The sequence below is a fragment of the Lithobates pipiens genome, unplaced genomic scaffold, assembly GCF_037356315.1.
Source record: "Lithobates pipiens isolate NorthernLeopardFrog02 unplaced genomic scaffold, aLitPip1_a1.2 Scaffold_35, whole genome shotgun sequence".
In the NCBI taxonomy this organism is placed as follows: domain Eukaryota; kingdom Metazoa; phylum Chordata; class Amphibia; order Anura; family Ranidae; genus Lithobates; species Lithobates pipiens.
This window is the reverse complement of record NW_027507811.1, coordinates 6091971-6113937: the sequence shown is the minus strand read 5'-3', so window position 1 is coordinate 6113937 and position 21967 is coordinate 6091971. Positions and strand designations below refer to the sequence as shown.

At 46.0% G+C, this 21967-nt stretch overlaps 1 protein-coding gene across 1 annotated transcript in view; it reads right to left on the bottom strand.

Moving 5' to 3' along the window:
- Positions 1-873: 873 nt before the first annotated feature.
- Positions 874-21967, bottom strand: part of LOC143955528 (uncharacterized) — a 240998-nt gene continuing 219904 nt past the window's right edge. Inside the window, exons 9-12 of the mRNA XM_077465572.1 lie at positions 15807-16013; positions 15514-15717; positions 15133-15358; positions 874-3453 (exon numbers count right to left, since the gene is read on the bottom strand). Of these exons, the coding sequence (XP_077321698.1) occupies positions 1559-3453; positions 15133-15358; positions 15514-15717; positions 15807-16013 (2532 nt within the window). The 3' untranslated portion in view covers positions 874-1558. The remainder of the gene's footprint in view (positions 3454-15132; positions 15359-15513; positions 15718-15806; positions 16014-21967) is intronic.

Below are 21967 nucleotides of genomic sequence, written 5' to 3'. Positions count from 1 at the left end.
TGCTACATCTGGTGGCAAGCAATGGTGGCAAGTGACAGGTTACTTTTGGTGGCAAGTAATAGGTTACATTTAATGGCAAGCAATGGTGGCAAGTGACAGGCTACATCTGGTGGCAAGCAATGGTGGCAAGTGACAGGCTACATCTGGTGGCAAGCAATGGTGGCAAGTGACAGGCTACATCTGGTGGCAAGCAATGGTTGGGATGATTGAAGCGCTAACACCACACCTGTCCCACCAAACCAGTTTCCATCTCGGAGACAATATTCGAAGCCACGACGCAGTTAACCCTTTATACCAGTGATGGCGAACCTTGGCACCCCAGATGTTTTGGAACTACATTTCCCATGATGCTCATCTACACTGCAGAATACATGAGCATCATGGGAAATGTAGTTCCAAAACATCTGGGGTGCCAAGGTTCGCCATCACTGCTTTATACACACATACGGTAGCCGCCGCCTCGTACTTTATTGGGAACCGGCACCGCTGACACCATCTGCCGCTGCAATCCCGACCTCTAAAAGGAAATGTCCGTCTTGCTCGCTGCCACGTCCAGACAGGAATATATCGGAGATTACAATGGAGTCAAAGAAGAAAAAAAGTTCTTTCATTTCTATTTCGAGCCTTCAGAGATTCAGCTTAACGACTTTTAATTAAACAAAATACGTTGCAGGAAATATTTACAGAAAAGATTTTAAGAAACAGTAAAATGGGAATTCACAGGAGGAAATGTTAAAAGAAAGAAAATAATCGCGCCGGGTGCAAAAAAACAAAAACAAACGTATCATGTCTAGAGATGCACCTCTGATGTCTGTAAAGAGAGGACTTCTTTGGAGAACATTTCCCACACTTTCTACAGGAATAGGGCTTCTGCTTGTGTGAATCCTCTGATGTCGGTAAAGAGCAGACTTTTTTGAAGAACATTTCCCGCACTCTGGACAGGGATACCACTTCTCACCTGTGTGAAGTCTTTCATGTAGAAGAATCTCTGATCTCCAATGACAATAATTCCCGCACTCAGTACAGGAATATGGCTTCTCGCAGGTGCGATTCCGACAATCTCTCCAAGATACGGGACTTCTGAGAAACACTTCCCGCACACAGGACAGGGATATACCTTCTCACAAGTGCGATTCCAATAATCGCTTCAAGAGATGACTTATCTTGAAAAACACTTCCCGCACTCAGGACAGGGATACGGCTTCTCACAAGTGCGATTCCGACAATCTCTCCAAGAGACGGGACTTCTCTGAGAAACACTTCCCGCACCCAGGATAGGAATACGGCTTCTCCCAAGTGCGATTCTGACAACCTCTTCAAGAGATGACTTGTCTCAAAAACACTTCCCGCACTCAGGACAGGCATATGGCTTATCACCCGTGTGGGATTAATAATGTCTGACAAGCGTTGATTTCTGCAGGTAACACTTCCAACACACGAGGACAGGGATATGGCTGCTCACCCATGTAAAATCTTTGATGTGCGGCAAGTTCTGATTTCAGTGGAACATTTCCCGCACACAAGGAAGAACTACTTTTTTTTTCATTTTTATTATTATTTATTTTTCCTCTGTGTGAGATTTAAGATGGCCGTGAAGATAGGACTTCTCTGAGAAACATTTCCCGCACTCAGAACAGCAAAACGGCTTCTCCCCGGTGTGGATTCTCAGATGCCTGATAAGTGTTGATTTCAGCGGATAAGACTTCCCGCACTCAGGACAGCAATGCGGTCTCTCCCCTGTGTGAGACATTAGATGTCTGTCGAGTTCTCCTTTCTGCAGATAACATTTCCCGCACTCAGCGCAGGAGTACTGCTTCTCCCCTGTGTGAATTCTACAATGGACGTAAAGATGGGATTTTTCTGCAAAACGTTTCCCGCACTCAGAACAGGAATACGGCTTCTCACCGGTGTGGGTTTTTATATGTCTGACAAGTGTTGATTTCAGTGGAAAACATTTCCCGCACTCAGGACAGGGATACGGTCTCTCCCCCGTGTGAGAAGTTTGGTGCCTCTCAAGTTCTGTTTTCCGTTCATAACATTTCCCGCACTCGGAGCAGGCATGCGGCTTCTCCCCTGTGTGCTTTCTTTGATGTCTGACAAGTTCTGATTTCCACGGATAACATTTCCCGCACTCTGGACAGGAAAATGAACTCTGCCCTATGTGAGATTTTTGATGTCTGTCAAGATCCGATTTCAATTTATAACATTTCCCGCACTCAGAGCAGGAACACGACTTCTCCTCTGTGTGGATGCATTGATGTCGGACAAGTGTCGATTTCTGCAAAAAAGATTTCCCGCACTCGGAACAGGAATAAGGATTCAGACGTGTGTGGATTCTTTGATGTCGGACAAGTGTGGATTTCTGTGGGAAACATTTCCCGCACTCAGAACAGGAATACGGCCTCTCCCCTGTGTGAGTTTTTCGATGTATGGCAAGTTCAGATTTCCATTGAAAACATTTCCTGCACACAGGGCAGGAAATCGGCTTCTCGCTAGTGTGGGATTTTTGATGTATGGCAAGCGCCGATCTCTGCGTAAAACGTTTCCCGCACTCAGGACAGGAATACGGTCTCAACCCTGTGTGAGAATTTTGATGTCTGTCAAGCTCCGATTTCCGTAAAAAACATTTCCCGCACTCGGAGCAGGTGTACGGCTTCTCCCCAGTGTGAGTTTTATGATGGATGTAGAGATTGGACTTCTCCGCAAAACATTTCCCGCACTCGGAACAGGAATACGGCTTCTCGCCGGTGTGGGATTTTAGATGTCTGACGAGTGTGGATTTCAGCGGATAACATTTCCCGCACTCAGGACAGGAATACGTCCTCTCCCCTGTGTGGGATTTTTGATGTATGAGAAGTTCTGATTTCCATTTAAAACATTTCCCGCACTCAGTGCAGGAGTACACCTCCCCCCCTGTGTGGGTTCTCTGGTGGACGTAAAGATCGGACTTCTCTGAAAAACATTTCCCGCACTCAGAACAGGAATACGGCCCCTCCCCGGTGTGAGATTTTAGATGTCTGACAAGCGTTGATTTCAGCTGATAACATTTCCCGCACTCGGGACAGGAATACGGTCTCTCCTCTGTGTGGGATTGTAGATGTATGACAAGTTTTGATATCTTTTTAAAACATTTCCCGCACTCGGAGCAGGAATACACCTCCCCCCCTGTGTGAGATCTCCGATGTTTAAAAGGACTTAATTCCGAGCTAGAACTTTCCTCACATTCAAAAGAGGAAGGTTTCCCCTCCCCCTGAATCCCGGCCCCATCCCCCACAGTACGAGGTTGCTCGGAGTCGGAGGGATTCCGTGGTCTATCCACACTGTGAAGTCCACCATCCATAGTGGAGATCATTGTCTTTTCTCCTCCACAATCTCCTGTGATGTCCTCATCTTCCATTCTACAACCTGGAGATAAAGTGAGACGATCCTTTGAGGGTTTCTCCATGGCGTGTCCTGGAAAAATAGAAAAACATCATCAATAGATATGAGAGGGTTAGTTCACTTCCATCAAGATCCCATCTGGATCAGGTAGATATGAGTGAGGAGATGTTCTCTGTGGAGGTCCCAACCAGCCGGGACTTTTCCCCCCACTTCAGTCCTTTGGTCCTCATCCCAGATCACTTCTACATTTACACAGCCTTGTCAGAAGAGCAGGAACCAATGGGGGCTGGGAGGTCCATGCTCTTCACCCAACCACAAGCCTAGGCACTGGGTCATGTGACCTCTGATAGACAAGAGGGTCAAAGTTCCGAGGCTTTACCATAGAACAAGTGACCATAGGCCTAGGCTTCTGGTGATATGTAGAACTGGAGGGAGCTTCCAGTGGTATTTCGCCTTGGAAAGATAAGCGTTTCAGTCCTTATGTTACTCCTTCTCAGCCCAACAAGACCGGTAATAGAGTTTTACGGTAACATTTATCTATAAGTCTTCTGGAAGAAGAGGAACCAACCTAAGAAAGGCTCAATCTGTGTTATCATATCTGTGCTACTGTAACTAGGAGTGACCCACAACCTAATACTGCCAGCTGAACCGCAAATAGGGTATCAGTACAGGGAGGGGACCATTACCAACCTAATACTGCCAGCTGAACCGCAAATAGGGTATCAGTACAGGGAGGGGACCATTACCAACCTAATACTGCCAGCTGAACCGCAAATAGGGTATCAGTACAGGGAGGGGACCATTACCAACCTAATACTGGCAGCTGAACAACAAATAGGGTATCAGTACAGGGAGGGGACCATCATCAACCTATTATTGGCTGATATCACTTAGCTCCGTAAGTCTGCTGGAAGAAGAGGAACCAACCTAAGAAATGCTCAATCTGTATTATCATATCTGTGCTACTGTAACTAGGAGTGACCCACAACCTAATACTGCCAGCTGAACCACAAATAGGGTATCAGTACAGGGAGGAGACCATTACCAACCTAATACTGCCAGCTGAACCACAAATAGGGTATCAGTACAGGGAAGGGACCATTACCAACCTAATACTGCCAGCTGAACCGCAAATAGGGTATCAGTACAGGGAGGGGGACCATCACCAACCTATTATTGGCTGATATCACTTAGCTCCGTAAGTCGGCTGGAAGAAGAGGAACCAACCTAACAAAGGCTCAATCTGTGTTATCATATCTGTGCTACTGTAACTAGGAGTGACCCACAACCTAATACTGCCAGCTGAACCACAAATAGGGTATCAGTACAGGGAGGGGACCATCACCAACCTAATACTGCCAGCTGAACCGCAAATAGGGTATCAGTACAGGGAGGGGACCATTATCAACCTAATACTGCCAGCTGAACCACAAATAGGGTATCAGTACAGGGAGGAGACCATTACCAACCTAATACTGCCAGCTGAACCACAAATAGGGTATCTGTACAGGGAGGGGACCATTATCAACCTAATACTGCCAGCTGAACCACAAATAGGGTATCAGTACAGGGAGGGGACCATTATCAACCTAATACTGCCAGCTGAACAACAAATAGGGTATCAATACAGGGAGGAGACCATTACCAACCTAATACTGCCAGCTGAACAACAAATAGGGTATCAGTACAGGGAGGGGACCATTACCAACCTAATACTGCCAGCTGAACAACAAATAGGGTATCAGTACAGGGAGGGGGACCATTACCAACCTAATACTGCCAGCTGAACAACAAATAGGGTATCAGTACAGGGAGGGGGACCATTACCAACCTAATACTGCCAGCTGAACAACAAATAGGGTATCAGTACAGGGAGGGGACCATTACCAACCTAATACTGCCAGCTGAACAACAAATAGGGTATCAGTACAGGGAGGGGACCATTACCAACCTAATACTGCCAGCTGAACAACAAATAGGGTATCAGTACAGGGAGGGGACCATTACCAAACTAATACTGCCAGCTGAACCGCAAATAGGGTATCAGTACAGGGAGGGGACCATTACCAACTTAATACTGCCAGCTGAACCGCAAATAGGGTATCAGTACAGGGAGGGGACCATCACCAACCTAATACTGCCAGCTGAACCGCAAATAGGGTATCAGTACAGGTAGGGGACCATTACCAACCTAATACTGCCAGCTGAACCGCAAATAGGGTATCAGTACAGGGAGGGGACCATCACCAACCTATTCATTTATGATGTTAGTATGGGCTGTTGGCGCTACCTCTATTGGGTTTGATTAGGCTGTTGAGAAAATGGATCCCTATCTAATGCCCCCCCCAGCTTTTAGACAAGACCTTAAATTGATAGATGACACCAATGCGTAAACCGTTCCGTGTCCCCTATATACATATACTAATAATGCGCACCAAAAATATGTGTGCAACACCCCTACGGGATCATTTAACCACTTGCTTACTGGGCACTTAAACCCCCCTCCTGCCCAGACCAATTTTCAGCTTTCAGCGCTGATGCACTTTGATTGACAATTACGCGGTCATACTGCACTGTACCCAAATGAAATTTTTATCATTTTTTTCCCACAAATAGAGCTTTCTTTTGGTGGTATTTAGTTACAGCTCGGAGTTTTATTTTTTGCTAAACAAACAAAGATGCAAAATAAAAATAAAAAATAAAAATAATGTTTAATAGTTTGTTATAAAATTTTGCAAACAGGTCATTTTTCTCCTTCATTGAAGTGCGCTGATGAGGCGGCACTGATAGGCTGCACTGGTGGGCGCTGATAGGCATAGTTAAGGTGGCACCAATAGGCACAGATAAGGTAGTACTGATGGGCACAGATAAGGCGGCACTGATGGGCACAAATAAGGTAGTACTGATGGGCACAGATAAGGCGGCACTGATGGGCACAAATAAGGTAGTACTGATGGGCACAGATAAGGCGGCACTGATGGGCACAAATAAGGTAGTACTGATGGGCACAGATAAGGCGGCACTGATGGGCACAAATAAGGTAGTACTGATGGGCACAGATAAGGCGGCACTGATGGGCACAAATAAGGTAGTACTGATGGGCACAGATAAGGTAGTACTGATGGGCACAGATAAGGCGGCACTGATGGGCACAGATAAGATGGCACGAATGGGTGGCACGGATGGGTGGCACTAAGGGGCACTGATAGGTGGCACTGCTGGGCACTGGTAGATGACACTGATGGGCATGGATATGTGGCACTGGGGTGCAGCACCGTTGTTGAGGCAGATTGCGGGTACTGCTGGGTGGCACTATGGGCACTGCTGGGTGGCACTGATGGGGGGCACTTATTTATTGATGAGGTGGCACTGGCAGAGGGCAGGTGGGCACTGGCAGGGCTGGCCGTGATCGGGACTGATGTCCCGATCACGGCCGCCGGTGATCGGCTCTTTTTTTTTCTCCTCGCGCTGTCCGATTACCGGCTCCGTTGTATATCACATGATCAGCTGTCATTGGCTGACAGCTGATCAAGTGGTAAGGGGTCGGGATCGACCCCTTGCTCGGATCCGTGATCAAGCGAGTCTCATAGACTCGCCGATCACAGAGCGCGCCGCGCGGGCCCCTCAGGGGGGCGCGCAGGCCGCTCGTGCACGGGACGACGTCAATAGACGTCGTCCCGGCAAAGGAGGTCCGCGCTGTAGCCGTCATTTGGCTATAGCGCGGGTCTCAAGTGGTTAAAAAGGAAGCCCTAGAACACAGGTTATAGGAAATACACCACAAATTTAAAGAAAAATGAGTAATAAGCAAATAGTGAAGTGCATCTATATATGTGCACAGTGTTTCCTATTCAGAGTATAGTGCCCCAGAGATATCCCCCCCCCCCCACACACACACACACACAGTCCTACTCGTCTGTTTGCGCAGGCTGCGACTCAGGCCCTAATCATGTGATAATACCCTAGATAAAGCTCAAATATACAATCTTTGCAAACTAGTAAAGTACTTCTGCAAATGATAAAAGTCTATGTGAGGTGTTCCAGTGCAAAAAAGACGTCTATGACGAAACGCGTAACCACGCACACTACGTCATTTCCCGGCTGGTCTGACCCTTGGAGCGCAGTTGGAACGCACGCCGCTCGCCCGTGAGATTTGGTCTCGACTACAGCCGGATATATTGCCTCATATTTAGCGCTAAGGCGCTCTGCACATGAACTCCATTCATTTTTTTTTTTACTCTTTATTTTTAGCCATTATTTTTTACGTGTATTTTTTTCACTCGAAAGGCAGTCCCCTAGGGGACAACACATTTGGAGACTAGGAAGGCTAGTCTCTATCGGCACCTAGGTACTGCAGCCCTTATATCCACCGTAGGGGATACTAGTGCGCTGGTAATATTGGCCCTTCCTCTAGCTTTTTACCCAGCAGGTTTATACCTTTTATATACTTTTATACTTTTTACCCAGCAGGTTTATACCTTTTTTATATACTTTTATACTTTTTACCCAGCAGGTTTATACCTTTTTATATACTTTTATACTTTTTACCCAGCAGGTTCGTTTTTTTATCCTGTTGGGCATATGCACGTTGTCTTCCATAGTGTGTGATGCCTTAATGCTTTTTAATTTTACTTTAACCTTTTTTTTTCCCTCTGATTGATGATTGATCTGATTATTATTATTTTTTTTTTTTTTGTGATTGATTTTTATATAATATTTTTATAGGTTTTTTTTCTAATAAAATAAGTGGCTTAAGATCCCTTGTTAGTGACCTCCTAAGATCCTTTCGTGTACTTAACCACTTGAGACCCGCGCTACAGCCGAATGACGGCTACAGCGCGGACCTGCTTTGCCGGGACTACGTCTATTGACGTCACCCCGTGCACGAGCGGCCTGTGCGCCACCCTGAGGGGCGCGCGCGGCGCGCTCTGTGATCGGCAAGTCTATGAGATTTGCCTGATCACGGATCCGAGCAAGGGGTTGATCCCGACCCCTGATCACGTGATCAGCTGTCAGCCAATGACAGCTGATCATGTGATATAACGGAGCCGGGAATCGGCTATTATTCCTCCTCGCGCTGACAGCGCGAGGAGAGAAAAAAAAAGAGCAGATCACCGGCGGCCGTGATCGGGACATCAGTCCCGATCACGTTCAGCCCTGCCAGTGCCCACCTGCCCCCTGCCAGTGCCACTTAATAAAACATAAGTGCCCCCCGTCAGTGCCACCCAGCAGTGCCCACAATCTGCCTCAACAACGGTGCTGCACCCCAGTGCCACATATCCGTGCCCATCAGTGTCATCTACCAGTGCCCATCAGTGCCACCCATCAGTGCCCAGCAGTGCCACCTATCAGAGCCACCTATCAGTGCCACCTATCAGTGCCCATCAGTCCCATCTATCAGTGGTACCTATCAGTGCCCCTTAGTGCCACCCATCCGTGCCACCCATCCGTGCCACCTTATCTGTGCCCATCAGTGCCGCCTTATCTGTGCCCATCAGTACTGCCTTATCTGTGCCTATCGGTGCCACCTTATCTGTGCCTATTAGTGCCGCCTTAACTATGCCTATCAGTGCCCACCAGTGCAGCCCATCAGTGCCCACCAGTGCAGCCCATCAGTGCCCACCAGTGCAGCCCATCAGTGCCCACCAGTGCAGCCCATCAGTGCCCACCAGTGCTGCCTATCAGTGCCGCCTCATCAGCGCACTTCAATGAAGGAGAAAAATGACCCGTTTGCAAAATTTTATAACAAACTATTAAACATGATTTTTTTTTTTTTTTGCATCTTTTTTTGTTTGTTTAGCAAAAAATAAAACTCCGAGCTGTGATTAAAGCGGAGGTCCACCCTAAAGTGGACCTTCCGCTCATCGGAACCCTCCCCCCCTCCGGCGCCACAATCGGCCCCTTTCAGGGGGGAGGGGGGTGCAGTTACCTGGATAATCCAGGTAACTGCACCCACTTCCGGGACAGCTCTCTGCGGAAAGGTATATAAAGAAATACTAATGCGCTCCACCTATCTATTAACTAGTTAACTAAATAAACTAAATCACATACACAGGAAGCAGCCAGCACAAAAAGTGGTGATCTCAACACCAAAAGTAAGTGAATACAAATAGATAAATAAATGCGGCGCTACCTAAAAAATATGCGTAAATAAATATATAAATAAAGTGCAATGTCCAAATAGAACTAAAGTGCAAATAGGAATCTATCCCACTACAGTGATAAATAGTGACATATTAAAAATGAATATAATGCATATACTGTGCAATGAATAAAAATTATAACCCTGCATACATAATCCAAATAAATACAGGAATGCAAATATAAGATATAAAGTGTAAAAATATGTAGAAAAAATATTTATGTACCAATCCAGTGACAACGTGCAAAAAATGCAATATTAGCAAGTGATTGTCCAAAAAACCATGCATAAATATTTGATAAACACAGAGTCCATGCAAAAAAGTGGAAGTGATTTCCAAAGGTGACAATCCGCTGCAAACTTCAGTGCCTAATAAGTGCACCACCTATTTCCCCCAGCCTCTCACCTCCAATGAACGGCAAAAGAGCGCTGTATATAATCAAATGCTGCTGAATCCTTATCCATCCAGCCTCAGTATTCTACCGCTGTAAGTGAATCGCTGTATACCGCTGTGTATTAACAGTTAAAATTCTCCCAATTTCTCCAAAGGTATCCAATAATCAATGATGGTAAATATGGAATGGAAGAAAACAAAGGGGGCTCTCATGTGTAGTATCAAATGACAACTTTAATAAAAGATATCCACACTTACATGAAGGTATACACAGGAATACACTCAGCAGACGCGAACTTCCAGTTTCGGCCGTAACCGGAAGTAGTATGTGCAACACCAAACTCCTTCCCTGACGCGTTGCGTCACACCTCGTGACTTTTTCAAAAGGGAACTTACGCCCCTTTCCGCAAGTGCCCGCCCCTTCCCGCAAGTGCCCCGCTGCCTGCTGGGAAACACACAGATCCCAGAGGCAGCGGGGAGCGTCCTTATTGCGCAGCGCAATTCGCGCATGCGCAGTAGGGAACCGGGAAATGAAGCCGAAAGGCTCAATTTCCTGATTCCCATACCCAAGATGGCGGCGGCAGGACCCGACAGACGACCTAGCGATCGGCTTCGGGTGCCGACATCGCGGGTGCGCTGGACAGGTAAGTGTCACTATTTTAAAAGTCAGCAGCTGCAGTATTTGTAGCTGCTGGCTTTTAAAAAAAACAAAAAAACGCGGAGTCCCGGCGGACTCCCGCTTTAAATACCACCAAAAGAAAGCTCTATTTGTGGGAAAAAAAATGATAAAAATGTCATTTGGGTACAGTGTTGTATGACTGCGTAATTGTCATTCAAAGTGCATCAGCGCTGAAAGCTGAAAATTGGTCTGGGCAGGAGGGGGGGGGGGGGGCGGTTTAAGTGCCCAGTAAGAAAGTGGTTAATGAAGTTAGTTTTTAGTACCACTTAATAAGTCCCTTAAAAAAAATTGGGGGGGGGGGGGAAATGTGGTAAAAAGTTCTCCAAAAACTTTTTTTTCCCCAAAAAGAAAGAGTTGTTGTTTTTTTTTTTTTTTTCCCCCTTTGAGCAACTATCGCACCCGCCACAGATGGCGTTTCTGTACATCACCGTTTGAGGAACAAGATAGAGGACACCAGCCGGCAGGTGGAATCCTTAAAAGGCGCATAGTGGTGGAGAATATACACGCTTATAACCCCCTTGGGGGGGTATGTGGATCTGGTGAGTGTGGACCGAGCACAGAAGTCACGAGAAATATATATATATATATATATATATATATATATATGATCACGAAAGTCACCTTTTTTTTTTTTCCTTCTTTTGAGCTGGGATCCTGTATGCTGTTGGACATTATAAAATACTAGCAGAATTATTGTGGCCTACGCAATATAATTTTTATTTTTTATTTTTCTATTCAGGTTTTTTTTTTTTTTTTACAGTACCTTTATGCCTATCGTTACGCATTTATTCTCCTCACGTTTTGTATATACATAATTTTCACAATTCTGATGAAAATTTTTCTGATGTCTGCATTGGATTCACAAATTTGATGTGACTTTTTCAGCTTATATATTTTTTTTTTTGATACCCGTCTTATATTTTTTTTCATATTGGATGCTAGTTTTTTCGCACCGATTTAACTCAATCTATTGGGAGCCGTAGGGTCGCTATGCATGAGTATTAACATTACGGGTATTAGTGTTTTTTTTTGTAATCTTGTAAAAAAAAAAATTAGCATTTTTTTTCCACTTTATAATTTTATATTTTTTTGCACTGGAACACCTCACATAGACTTATAAATTTGCAGAAGTACTTTACTAGTTTGCAAAGATTGACCAAGACCAAGACCAAGACCAAATCTCGCGGGCGAGCGGCGTGCGTTCCAAGGGTCAGACCAGCCGGAAATGACGTAGTGTGCGTGGTTACGCGTTTCGTCATAGACGTCTTTTTGCACTGGAACACCTCACATAGACTTTTATAATTTGTAGAAGTACTTTACTAGTTTGCAAAGATTGTATATTGGAGCTTTATCTAGGGTATTATCACATGATATAAGAGCTGCCGTACCTAGGTGCCGATAGAGACTAGCCTTCCTAGTCTCCAAATGTGTTGTCCCCTAGGGTAGTGGTCATCAAGCCGGTCCTCAGCACCCACTAACAGGCCAGGTTTTATTTATTACCTTGGGAAGATGCAGATTAGAATACTGCAATCACTGAGCAGCAAATGATGTCACCTGTGATGTATTTCAGTTATCTTGCAAACTTGGCCTGTTAGTGGGCCCTGAGGACAGGGTTGATGACCACTGCCCTAGGGGACTGCCTTTCAATAAAAAAAAATACACGTAAAAATAATGGCTAAAAATAAAGAGTAAAAAAAAATAAATGAATGGAGTTCATGTGCAGAGCGCCTTAGCGCTAAATATGAGGCAATATATCCGGCTGTAGTCGAGACCAAATCTCGCGGGCGAGCGGCGTGCGTTCCAACTGCGCTCCAAGGATCAGACCAGCCGGAAATGACGTAGTGTGCGTGGTTACGCGTTTCGTCATAGACGTCTTTTTTGCACTGGAACACCTCACATAGACTTTTATAAATTTGCAGAAGTACTTTACTAGTTTGCAAAGATTGTATATTTGAGCTTTATCTAGGGTATTATCACATGATATAAGGGCTGCAGTACCTAGGTGCCGATAGAGACTAGCCTTCCTAGTCTCCAAATGTGTTGTCTTCTAGGGGACTGCCTTTCAATAAAAAAAAATACACGTAAAAATAATGGCTAAAAATAAAGAGTAAAAAAAAAAAAATGAATGGAGTTCATGTGCAGAGCGCCTTAGCGCTAAATATGAGGCAATATATCCGGCTGTAGTCGAGACCAAATCTCGCGGGCGAGCGGCGTGCGTTCCAACTGCGCTCCAAGGGTCAGACCAGCCGGAAATGACGTAGTGTGCGTGGTTACGCGTTTCGTCATAGACGTCTTTTTTGCACTGGAACACCTCACATAGACTTTTATAAATTTGCAGAAGTACTTTACTAGTTTGCAAAGATTGCATATTTGAGCTTTATCTAGGGTATTATCACATGATATAAGGGCTGCAGTACCTAGGTGCCGATAGAGACTAGCCTTCCTAGTCTCCAAATGTGTTGTCCCCTAGGGGACTGCCTTTCAATAAAAAAAAATACACGTAAAAATAATGGCTAAAAATAAAGAGTAAAAAAAAAAAAATGAATGGAGTTCATGTGCAGAGCGCCTTAGCGCTAAATAGGAGGCAATATATCCGGCTGTAGTCGAGACCAAATCTCGCGGGCGAGCGGCGTGCGTTCCAACTGCGCTCCAAGGGTCAGACCAGCCGTAAATGACATAGTGTGCGTGGTTACGCGTTTCGTCATAGACGTCTTTTTTGCACTGGAACACCTCACATAGACTTTTATAAATTTGCAGAAGTACTTTACTAGTTTGCAAAGATTGTATATTTGAGCTTTATCTAGGGTATTATCACATGATATAAGGGCTGCAGTACCTAGGTGCCGATAGAGACTAGCCTTCCTAGTCTCCAAATGTGTTGTCTTCTAGGGGACTGCCTTTCAATAAAAAAAAATACACGTAAAAATAATGTCTAAAAATAAAGAGTAAAAAAAAAAAAATGAATGGAGTTCATGTGCAGAGCGCCTTAGCGCTAAATATGAGGCAATATATCCGGCTGTAGTCGAGACCAAATCTCGCGGGCGAGCGGCGTGCGTTCCAACTGCGCTCCAAGGGTCAGACCAGCCGGAAATTACGTAGTGTGCGTGGTTACGCGTTTCGTCATAGACGTCTTTTTGCACTGGAACACCTCACATAGACTTTTATAAATTTGCAGAAGTACTTTACTAGTTTGCAAAGATTGTATATTTGAGCTTTATCTAGGGCAGGGATCCTCAAACTACGGCCCTCCAGCTGTTGCGGAACTACACATCCCATGAGGCATTGTAAAACTCTGACATTCACAGACATGACTAGGCATGATGGGAATTGTAGTTCCTGAACAACTGGAGGGCCATAGTTTGAAGACCCCTGATCTAGGGTATTATCACGATTAGGGCCTGAGTCGCAGCCTGCGCAAACAGACGAGTAGGACTGTGTGTGGGGAAATGACGTAGTGTGCGTGGTTACGCGTTTCGTCATAGACGTCTTTTTGCACTGGAACACCTCACATAGACTTTTATAATTTGCAGAAGTACTTTACTAGTTTGCAAAGATTGTATATTTGAGCTTTATCTAGGGTATTATCACATGATTAGGGCCTGAGTCGCAGCCTGCGCAAACAGACGAGTAGGACTGTGTGTGTGTGTGGGGGGGGGATATCTCTGGGCCCTATACTCTGAATAGGAAACACTGTGCACATATATAGATGCACTTCACTATTTGCTTATTACTAATTTTTCTTTAAATTAGTGGTGTATTTCCTATAACCTGTGTTCTAGGGCTTCCTTTTTAAATTATCCCGTAGGGGTATTGCACACATATTTTTGGTGCGCATTATTAGTACATGTATATAGGGGACACGGAGTGGTTTACGCATTGTTGTTATCTATCAATTTAAGGTCTTGTCTAAAAGCTGGGGGGCATTAGATAGGGATCCATTTTCTCAACAGCCTAATCAAACCCAATAGAGGTAGCGCCAACAGCCCATACTAACATCATAAATGAATAGGTTGATAACGGTCTCCTCCCTGTACTGATACCCTATTTACGGTTCAGCTGGCAGTATTAGGTTGGTGATGGTCCCCCTCCCTGTACTGATACCCTATTTGTGGTTCAGCTGGCAGTATTAGGTTGGTGATGGTCCCCCTCCCTGTACTGATACCCTATTTGTGGTTCAGCTGGCAGTATTAGGTTGGTAATGGTCCCCTCCCTGTACTGATACCCTATTTGTGGTTCAGCTGGCAGTATTAGGTTGTGGGTCACTCCTAGTTACAGCAATAAATTAGTCATAAGTCACAGACTTTTTCATAAAGCCTGTGAACTAAAGGGTGGCAGCAACCTTCTTGTGCCCTTTCTCTGTACCCTATACTCCTACTATTCCTTCTGTTCCTTTCCATAAGCGCGGCTATTTGTGCATATATATATATTTCTTCGTTATCAACCTATTATTGGCTGATATCACTCAGATCCCGCCCTACTCTGGACCAATCAGTGAGCAGTAACAGAGCAGAGATAAGAGAAGAATATATGATGGGTCACCTGTGCTGATCTCTGTAGGAGTGTCCTCCTCTATGAATGTCCTCGTCATTCCAGCCTCCTCCGTATATCGCCGATCATCCCTCACATACGTCTCTTCTACTTCACCCTCAACTTTCATCTTCACCAGGTCCTTACCCTCAGCTTTGATGTTCATTAGATCTTCACCCTCGATTTTCCGGTTCAGTAGATCTTCATCTTCAAATTTCATCTTCATCAGATCTTCACCCTAAACCAACAGAACGGCAGAAAATAACATCTGTAACATAGAAGTATTTATGATGTGAGATCACATAGAAAATATCATCTTGTAGAGTCCACACATCATCTCCACATGTCAGAGTGTTCAATCACTTTATGTTCCCGACCCTCAACTCCACCTACCTGATGATGGTGGGGGATGGTGTGACCTTCCTGTGTGGAATCAAGAGGATGGAGACATCTCTCTGGTGGGTTCCTGTAGCTGGATGACTCCTCCATGGTGTCCTGGTACAGATCTTTGTGTTCTTCCTCCATCACCCCATCCTCATCATCCTCCTCTTTTATCTCTTCTTTAACCTCAACTTTAGGATCTCTCAGGTTTCCACTCTGAATATATAATAAAAATGACATCAATGGTAACAATGCAGATAATGTACAGATCCTAATGATACTATCAGTGATTGTTCCTCATCTACCTGATGATGGTGGGGGATGGTGTGACCTTCCTGTGTGGGATCCCGGGAATACAGAGGACGGGGACATCTCTCTGGTGGGTTCCTGGTATTTGGTGGCTCCATCATATCCTTGTGTCCTTCTGAAAACTCCTCCATCACTCCATACTCCTTATCCTCCTCTTTATACTCTTCTTTAACATCAATATTATCATCCCCGAGGTTTCCACTCTCAAAGATCTAATAAAACATTCATTGTAACAAACACTGTGTAATAATCAGAACTACAAATAATTGTTCCTCATCTACCTGATGATGGTGGGGGATGGTGTGACCTTCCTGTGTGGAATCCCGGGAATACAGAGGACGGGGACATCTCTCTGGTGGGTTCCCATTACTGGATCCATCTGTAGGAAACACACACACTGACTGAATACATTGTTTCTATGTGTTTATCAGATGATGGGGGATCTAGGTGGAGCCTCCGTACTGCTCTCTCCTTTACAATAAAGTCTCCTCTTACCCGGTGATGTGAGGGGCGGCTGATTGTCCATCATGACGTCCTTGTAGAGATCCTTGTGTCGTCCTAAATACTCCCACTCCTCCATGGAGAAATAGACATAATACATGAATTAGTATGGGGTACATAGTATCCATTGAAAAATAATGTAAACTAGAAATAAAAAAGGTACCTAAAAATTTTACAAGTCCTTTAATTAAAAAATAAAAATGCCAAGGACATGCCCCGTTTTGTAAATACATTGTCAATCAAGATGCTCACCGATTGGCAGAAAAAAAAAAGACCCAGCCTACACGACTGATCCTGCCGGTGCTCATAGCCTAATGACAGATCCATGAGCTATATAAAAGAAGGGCCTGGGTTGGTGGTGACATCATTGACCATATATGGCCATGGCCTTATTTGGTCAATGTCACTGCTATTCCTGCCCGTTCTTTATGTGTTGGGGATTCCCGGTGACATCAATGGTTTCTAGGGACACAGCGGGGTGCAAGCATTCATGGCTTCCTTAGGAACCAGTGGCAGAGGGTTAGTTATCATATATAGAAGAAATACGTGATGCTCGTCTCCCGCTGAACAGGGGCCATATAAGCAGCAGATCGGTCATTCCTCCAAACCGCCCCTGAACAGCCTAGGTTTGGACTGAACCAACGGCTCATCTCCATTGCTGTCCAGGGTCAAGGCTGTGCGGGACATTATGGGTGAGCAACCAAAATGAATCAACCACAAATTTTACCAAAATTTATATTCTAATTTAAAATTTCAGCACAACCCAAATCTGAATCTCATCTCTCATTATAAGAGGTTTGGAAGGTGATACATCTCCAAAATGAGGACAATGGTCCGGTGTTCCACCAGAAAACTTGATACCCATCAGGGAATGCAACGGAAGAGACGTTGCGAACAAAAAAAATGTGCTTACCGCGCATGCGCTATGGGTTCCAACATGGCATTCCAATAGGTCTCCTAATCTGACAGGACGCGAAGGCGGCAGCGGACATCTTGTTACACCCAGCCGAGTCTTGAATTTCACACTTAAACTCACCTTATATACCAAATAGATTATTTCACCGCGACCGAGTGAGGATGTTGAAAAATGTCCTTCGGCACCTTACGACTATCACAATTTGGCGCTGAGCAGCACGGGGTGTACCAAGATGGCCGCCGCCACCTTCTCACTGCAGGCTCGTCACTGCTTTTCAAATCCAACATCAAAACAGCGTCGCACATTTTAAAAAATACCGCGTTTCCGTATAGAACGGTGAGTTTACCGCTAAAATAAGTGTGAAATTCAAGACTTGGCTGGGTGTAACAAGATGTCTGCTGCCGGCTGTGTGTTCCATCAGATTAGGAAACCTATTGGAACGCATAGCGGCTATGTTGAAACGCATGGTGCATGCGCAGTAAGCCGTTTTGGTCGGAAACGTCACTTCCTTTACATTTTCTGATGGGTATCGGTTTTCTGATAGAACACCGGTGTAGTAAAAATTTCTGTGACTCATGAAGAAACCTAACCGCGTCACTTCCGCTGCGGCTCCGTCCCCGAAACAGCTGACAGCGAGGCTTTACTACGCATACACGATTTCACGGCCCTTGATCGCGCATGCGTGGGAGCTAGCCACGGTCGAGAAATATGCTCTTGAGCGGTCAGGTGGCCGGAGGCGGAGAGATGGTTTAACGTCAGAAACAGCCCCGCCCACCCCACTATCACGCCGCGAATTGCGCATGCGCGAATCTTATGTATGTCCAGGGTCCAGAAAAATTATGGACTCGAGGGGGCGGGCAGAAGCGGAGAATTGGTGGGAGGGGGAGATAGAGCGGAGCTTGGAGGGGGGGGAGCGATCTATGCACGGAGCCCGCCCCCTCTCCAAGCTCCACCCTATCTCCCCCTCCCACCAACTCTGTGCCTCCGCCCACCCCCTCGAGTCCATAATTTTTCTGGACCCTGGACATACATAGTGGGGTGGGCGGGACTGTTCCTGACGTTAAACATCTCTCCACCTCCGCCCGCTCGACAGCATAATATTTGTCGATCGCGGCTAACTCCCGCACATGCGCAATCCAGGGCCGTGAAATCGCACATGCGCAGTAAAGCCCCACCGTCAGCTGTTTCAGTGACGGAGCCGCACCGGAAGTGACGCGTTTGATTTCTGCATGAGTCGCAGACATTTTTACTACACCGGCACTGTAAGTGGGGGAATGTTCTGACCTTGAAGGGGTTAATCTAGGTTTCCGTACTATATATGTGAGTATCATCATCTGCTGGAGATAAAAGACGTCACAGTGACTATGGAGGAAGAGGACGGAACATGACAGGGGGTTACTGGGTGTAAATAGAGAATAATATCTTATTACCTCCTCTACTGCCACTTCAGCAACGTCTCCTCTCTACTTCCTCATGACTCACCACTCACCCGAAACTTCCTATTTATACCTGACATCACTTCCTGTTTGTTCCTGACATCACTTCCTGTCTTCCATAGAGACTTTCTGTCTGGGAAGAAGGGAGATCACCACCTTGTGGAGATCAGAGGAACTGCAGCCCCGAGAAACGCTTCGTAGTGTGTACACGGCCTTGTGCCGTGTGTGTATGTACTGTATATCCTAATAAATGGGGTCATCTCCACTCCCACCAAGGGGGAGAGAAATATTATACTGGCCTAGATAAGTGGAGGGAATTTACTTAAAGCAGAGTTCCAGTCATGTTTGTGTTTATTAAAAGTCAGAAGCTACAAAAACCGTAGCTGCTGACTTTTAATAAACACACACACACCTGTCCTACGATCCAGCGGTGGGAGCCCTTCATAATAAGCAGCCCCAGGAGGAAGTCAGCACAGCACAGGGATGGTGGGAGCCCCTCATAATAAGCAGCCCCAGGAGGAAGTCAGCACAGCACAGGGATGGTGGGAGCCCCTCATAATAAGCAGCCCCAGGAGGAAGTCAGCACAGCACAGGGATGGTGGGAGCCCCTCATAATATACACAGCAGAGGTACAGCCCCAGGAGGAAGTCAGCACAGCACAGGGATGGTGGGAGACCCTCATAATAAGCAGCCCCAGGAGGAAGTCAGCATAGCACAGGGATGGTGGGAGCCCCTCATAATAAGCAGCCCCAGGAGGAAGTCAGCACAGGGATGGTGGGAGCCCCTCATAATATGCACAGTAGAGGTACAGCACCCGGAAGAAATCAGCATAGCACAGGGATGGCGGGAGCCCCTCATAATAATCAGCCCCAGGGGGAAGTCAGCATAGCACAGGGATGGTGGGAGCCCCTCATAATAAGCAGCCCCAGGAGGAGCAGGCGCAAAATGGACCAGCGGTGCATGGCAGACAATCCGCTTCTCTCTTTCTCATCTAATGAAACTTCGTATTTCGGATAGGAAATTCTTCAACGGAATTTCGTATTTTGGATAAAAACCAAACTTCCATCAGCATCGACTGTCATATTGAGGTATATTTTTGCCTTTAAATTCATTGTAAAGAACGTTCGTACACGTTAACGAACCTAACGACAATTTGTATTTCGTACGAAACGGAACAGAATTTCGGACACGAAATACGGAGTACGAATTAATTTTAATACGAATCGAAACGGAACAGAACGAAACGAATTTATTGACGGCGCCCATGTCTAAGAGGAAGTAACGGAGCTTGTTACGATTAGCGTTGGAAACTGTTCTAAGCCCCTGTACACACGGGACGGACATTCCGACAACCAAATCCGTCGGATTTTGTCCGAAACTGTTGCATACACACGGTCGGACAAAGTTGTCGGAAAATCCGATCGTTCAGAACGTGATGGCGTTATTTTCGTTACGACGGGACTACGTTCAGGCTAGTAGCCAATAGCTTTGATGTAGGAATTTGATCTGAGCATGCATGGCACTTTGTCCGATCGGAATTCTCTACACATGATCGGAGTATGTCCGATCGGAGCATTTTGTCGGAAAATTTTACCAACAAGTTGGAAAACTTGGTCCGACGGAAACAGTCCGATGGAGACCACACACAGTCGGAGTATCCGACAAAACGGTCCGATCGGACACATTCCGTCGGAATCTCCGACCGTGTGTACAAGGGCTAAGACTGTTGCCATAGGAGACAGCAAACCTACACATGCAGATGTGGTGTCCTTCTTGATGCCTTTCCCTGACTTATCTTTGTAATGAATAAGCACGCCTGTTAGTATGTGAAACGCGTCTACCATTTGTACTGTCTGTAACACTTGGGATGTTCTTTATTAAATAAGAATTTTGATGGATCTTGGAGTACAGCCATTTCTTCAGTGTTGATCGTATGTGGAGTTGAGCCGAGGTGGGCACCTGTGATATCATTAGGCTTCCTGCCTCACCTGGAGCAGCGAGTTCTTTTGTTTGGACCACAGTGAGTAGCTGAAACAAGTACCGGAGCAGACTCCTCACCAACCGGGGACGGTGAAGAATTGGGAAAACTTCAGTGGGTATCAAGCCAGCCCCGGTTCCCCTCTGTAAGTATGGAGGCTGTCTGGTCCAATCTTGAAACCTGAGGCTGGTGGAGACCTCAGGCTTCATACGCATGTACGGAGCACCCGGCGATCGCACAGGTGCCGTTCGGAGGCTCTCCGCGGCACAGGCATGGGTATTTAAAAGACTGCCAACCCCAGGCCAAGTCAGGAATCCCTGCAGCCTCCCCGAGAATGGAATCACATGGGACAAGGTAAGCCCTTGTGAGGGAATTGCCGTGTCTTAAAGGGGAAATAAGGCCGTCAGGCATGAGGAGTTCAGAGCCTGTGAAATTCTTTCCCGAATAGCTGGGATCTTCTCCACAGGAAGAGAGTTGGTGCTTTCCACTGTGTCGAACTGGGCCCCCCGAGTATATCAGGCGCTGGACTGGTTTTTGATGGCTTTTCTCCAGGTTTAGGAGCCACCCGAAGTCGACCAGTGTGGAGATAACCTGCTCCTTGTGGGTCAACAATTGCTCCATGTCCTGGGACAGCAACAGGAGGAGGTCATCAAGGTAATGGTACAAGCGAATCCCTCTTGTTCTGAATTCTCTGGAATTCTCTTTATTGTAAACTAATGCCGCATACACTCGATCGAATTGTCCGGCGTACTTAGTCCGACATACAATCCGGCGAATAGTCCGGCGGAGTTTCTACCGAACGGACTTGGCCACGCAGAAAGTCCGGCGTTTGCTAGCGGGATGACGTACAGCACGTACGACGGGAACTAGAAAAAGGAAGTTCAATAGCCAGTAGCCAATAGCTTCCTTTTTCGTACTTGCTTTTGAGCATGCGTCATTCTTAGTCCGCCGGACTAGCATACTGACGAACGTATTGTCCGCTGAAACCCAAGTTCGGCGGGAAGATTGGAGTGCAAAAATACTTTCTTAGTCCGCCGGACTTCACGCTGGAAAAGTCAGCTGAAACCCACAGACGATCGGATTGTCCGGTGAAATGCGTTTCATCGGACTAAGTACGCCAGACAATTCGATCGTGTGTACGCGGCATAACACAGAATATATGGCACACAAGATCGGGTAAGGACCTGATCACGTTCTCCTCAGCAATTAGCACATCTAAGGAACAGCCAACATAAACAGTATGCTAATCCGCATCTAGCAACTAATATCTGACAGTGATCCAATTAATAGACCTGTGCAATTTGTTTTCGGACAAAATGCAGCATA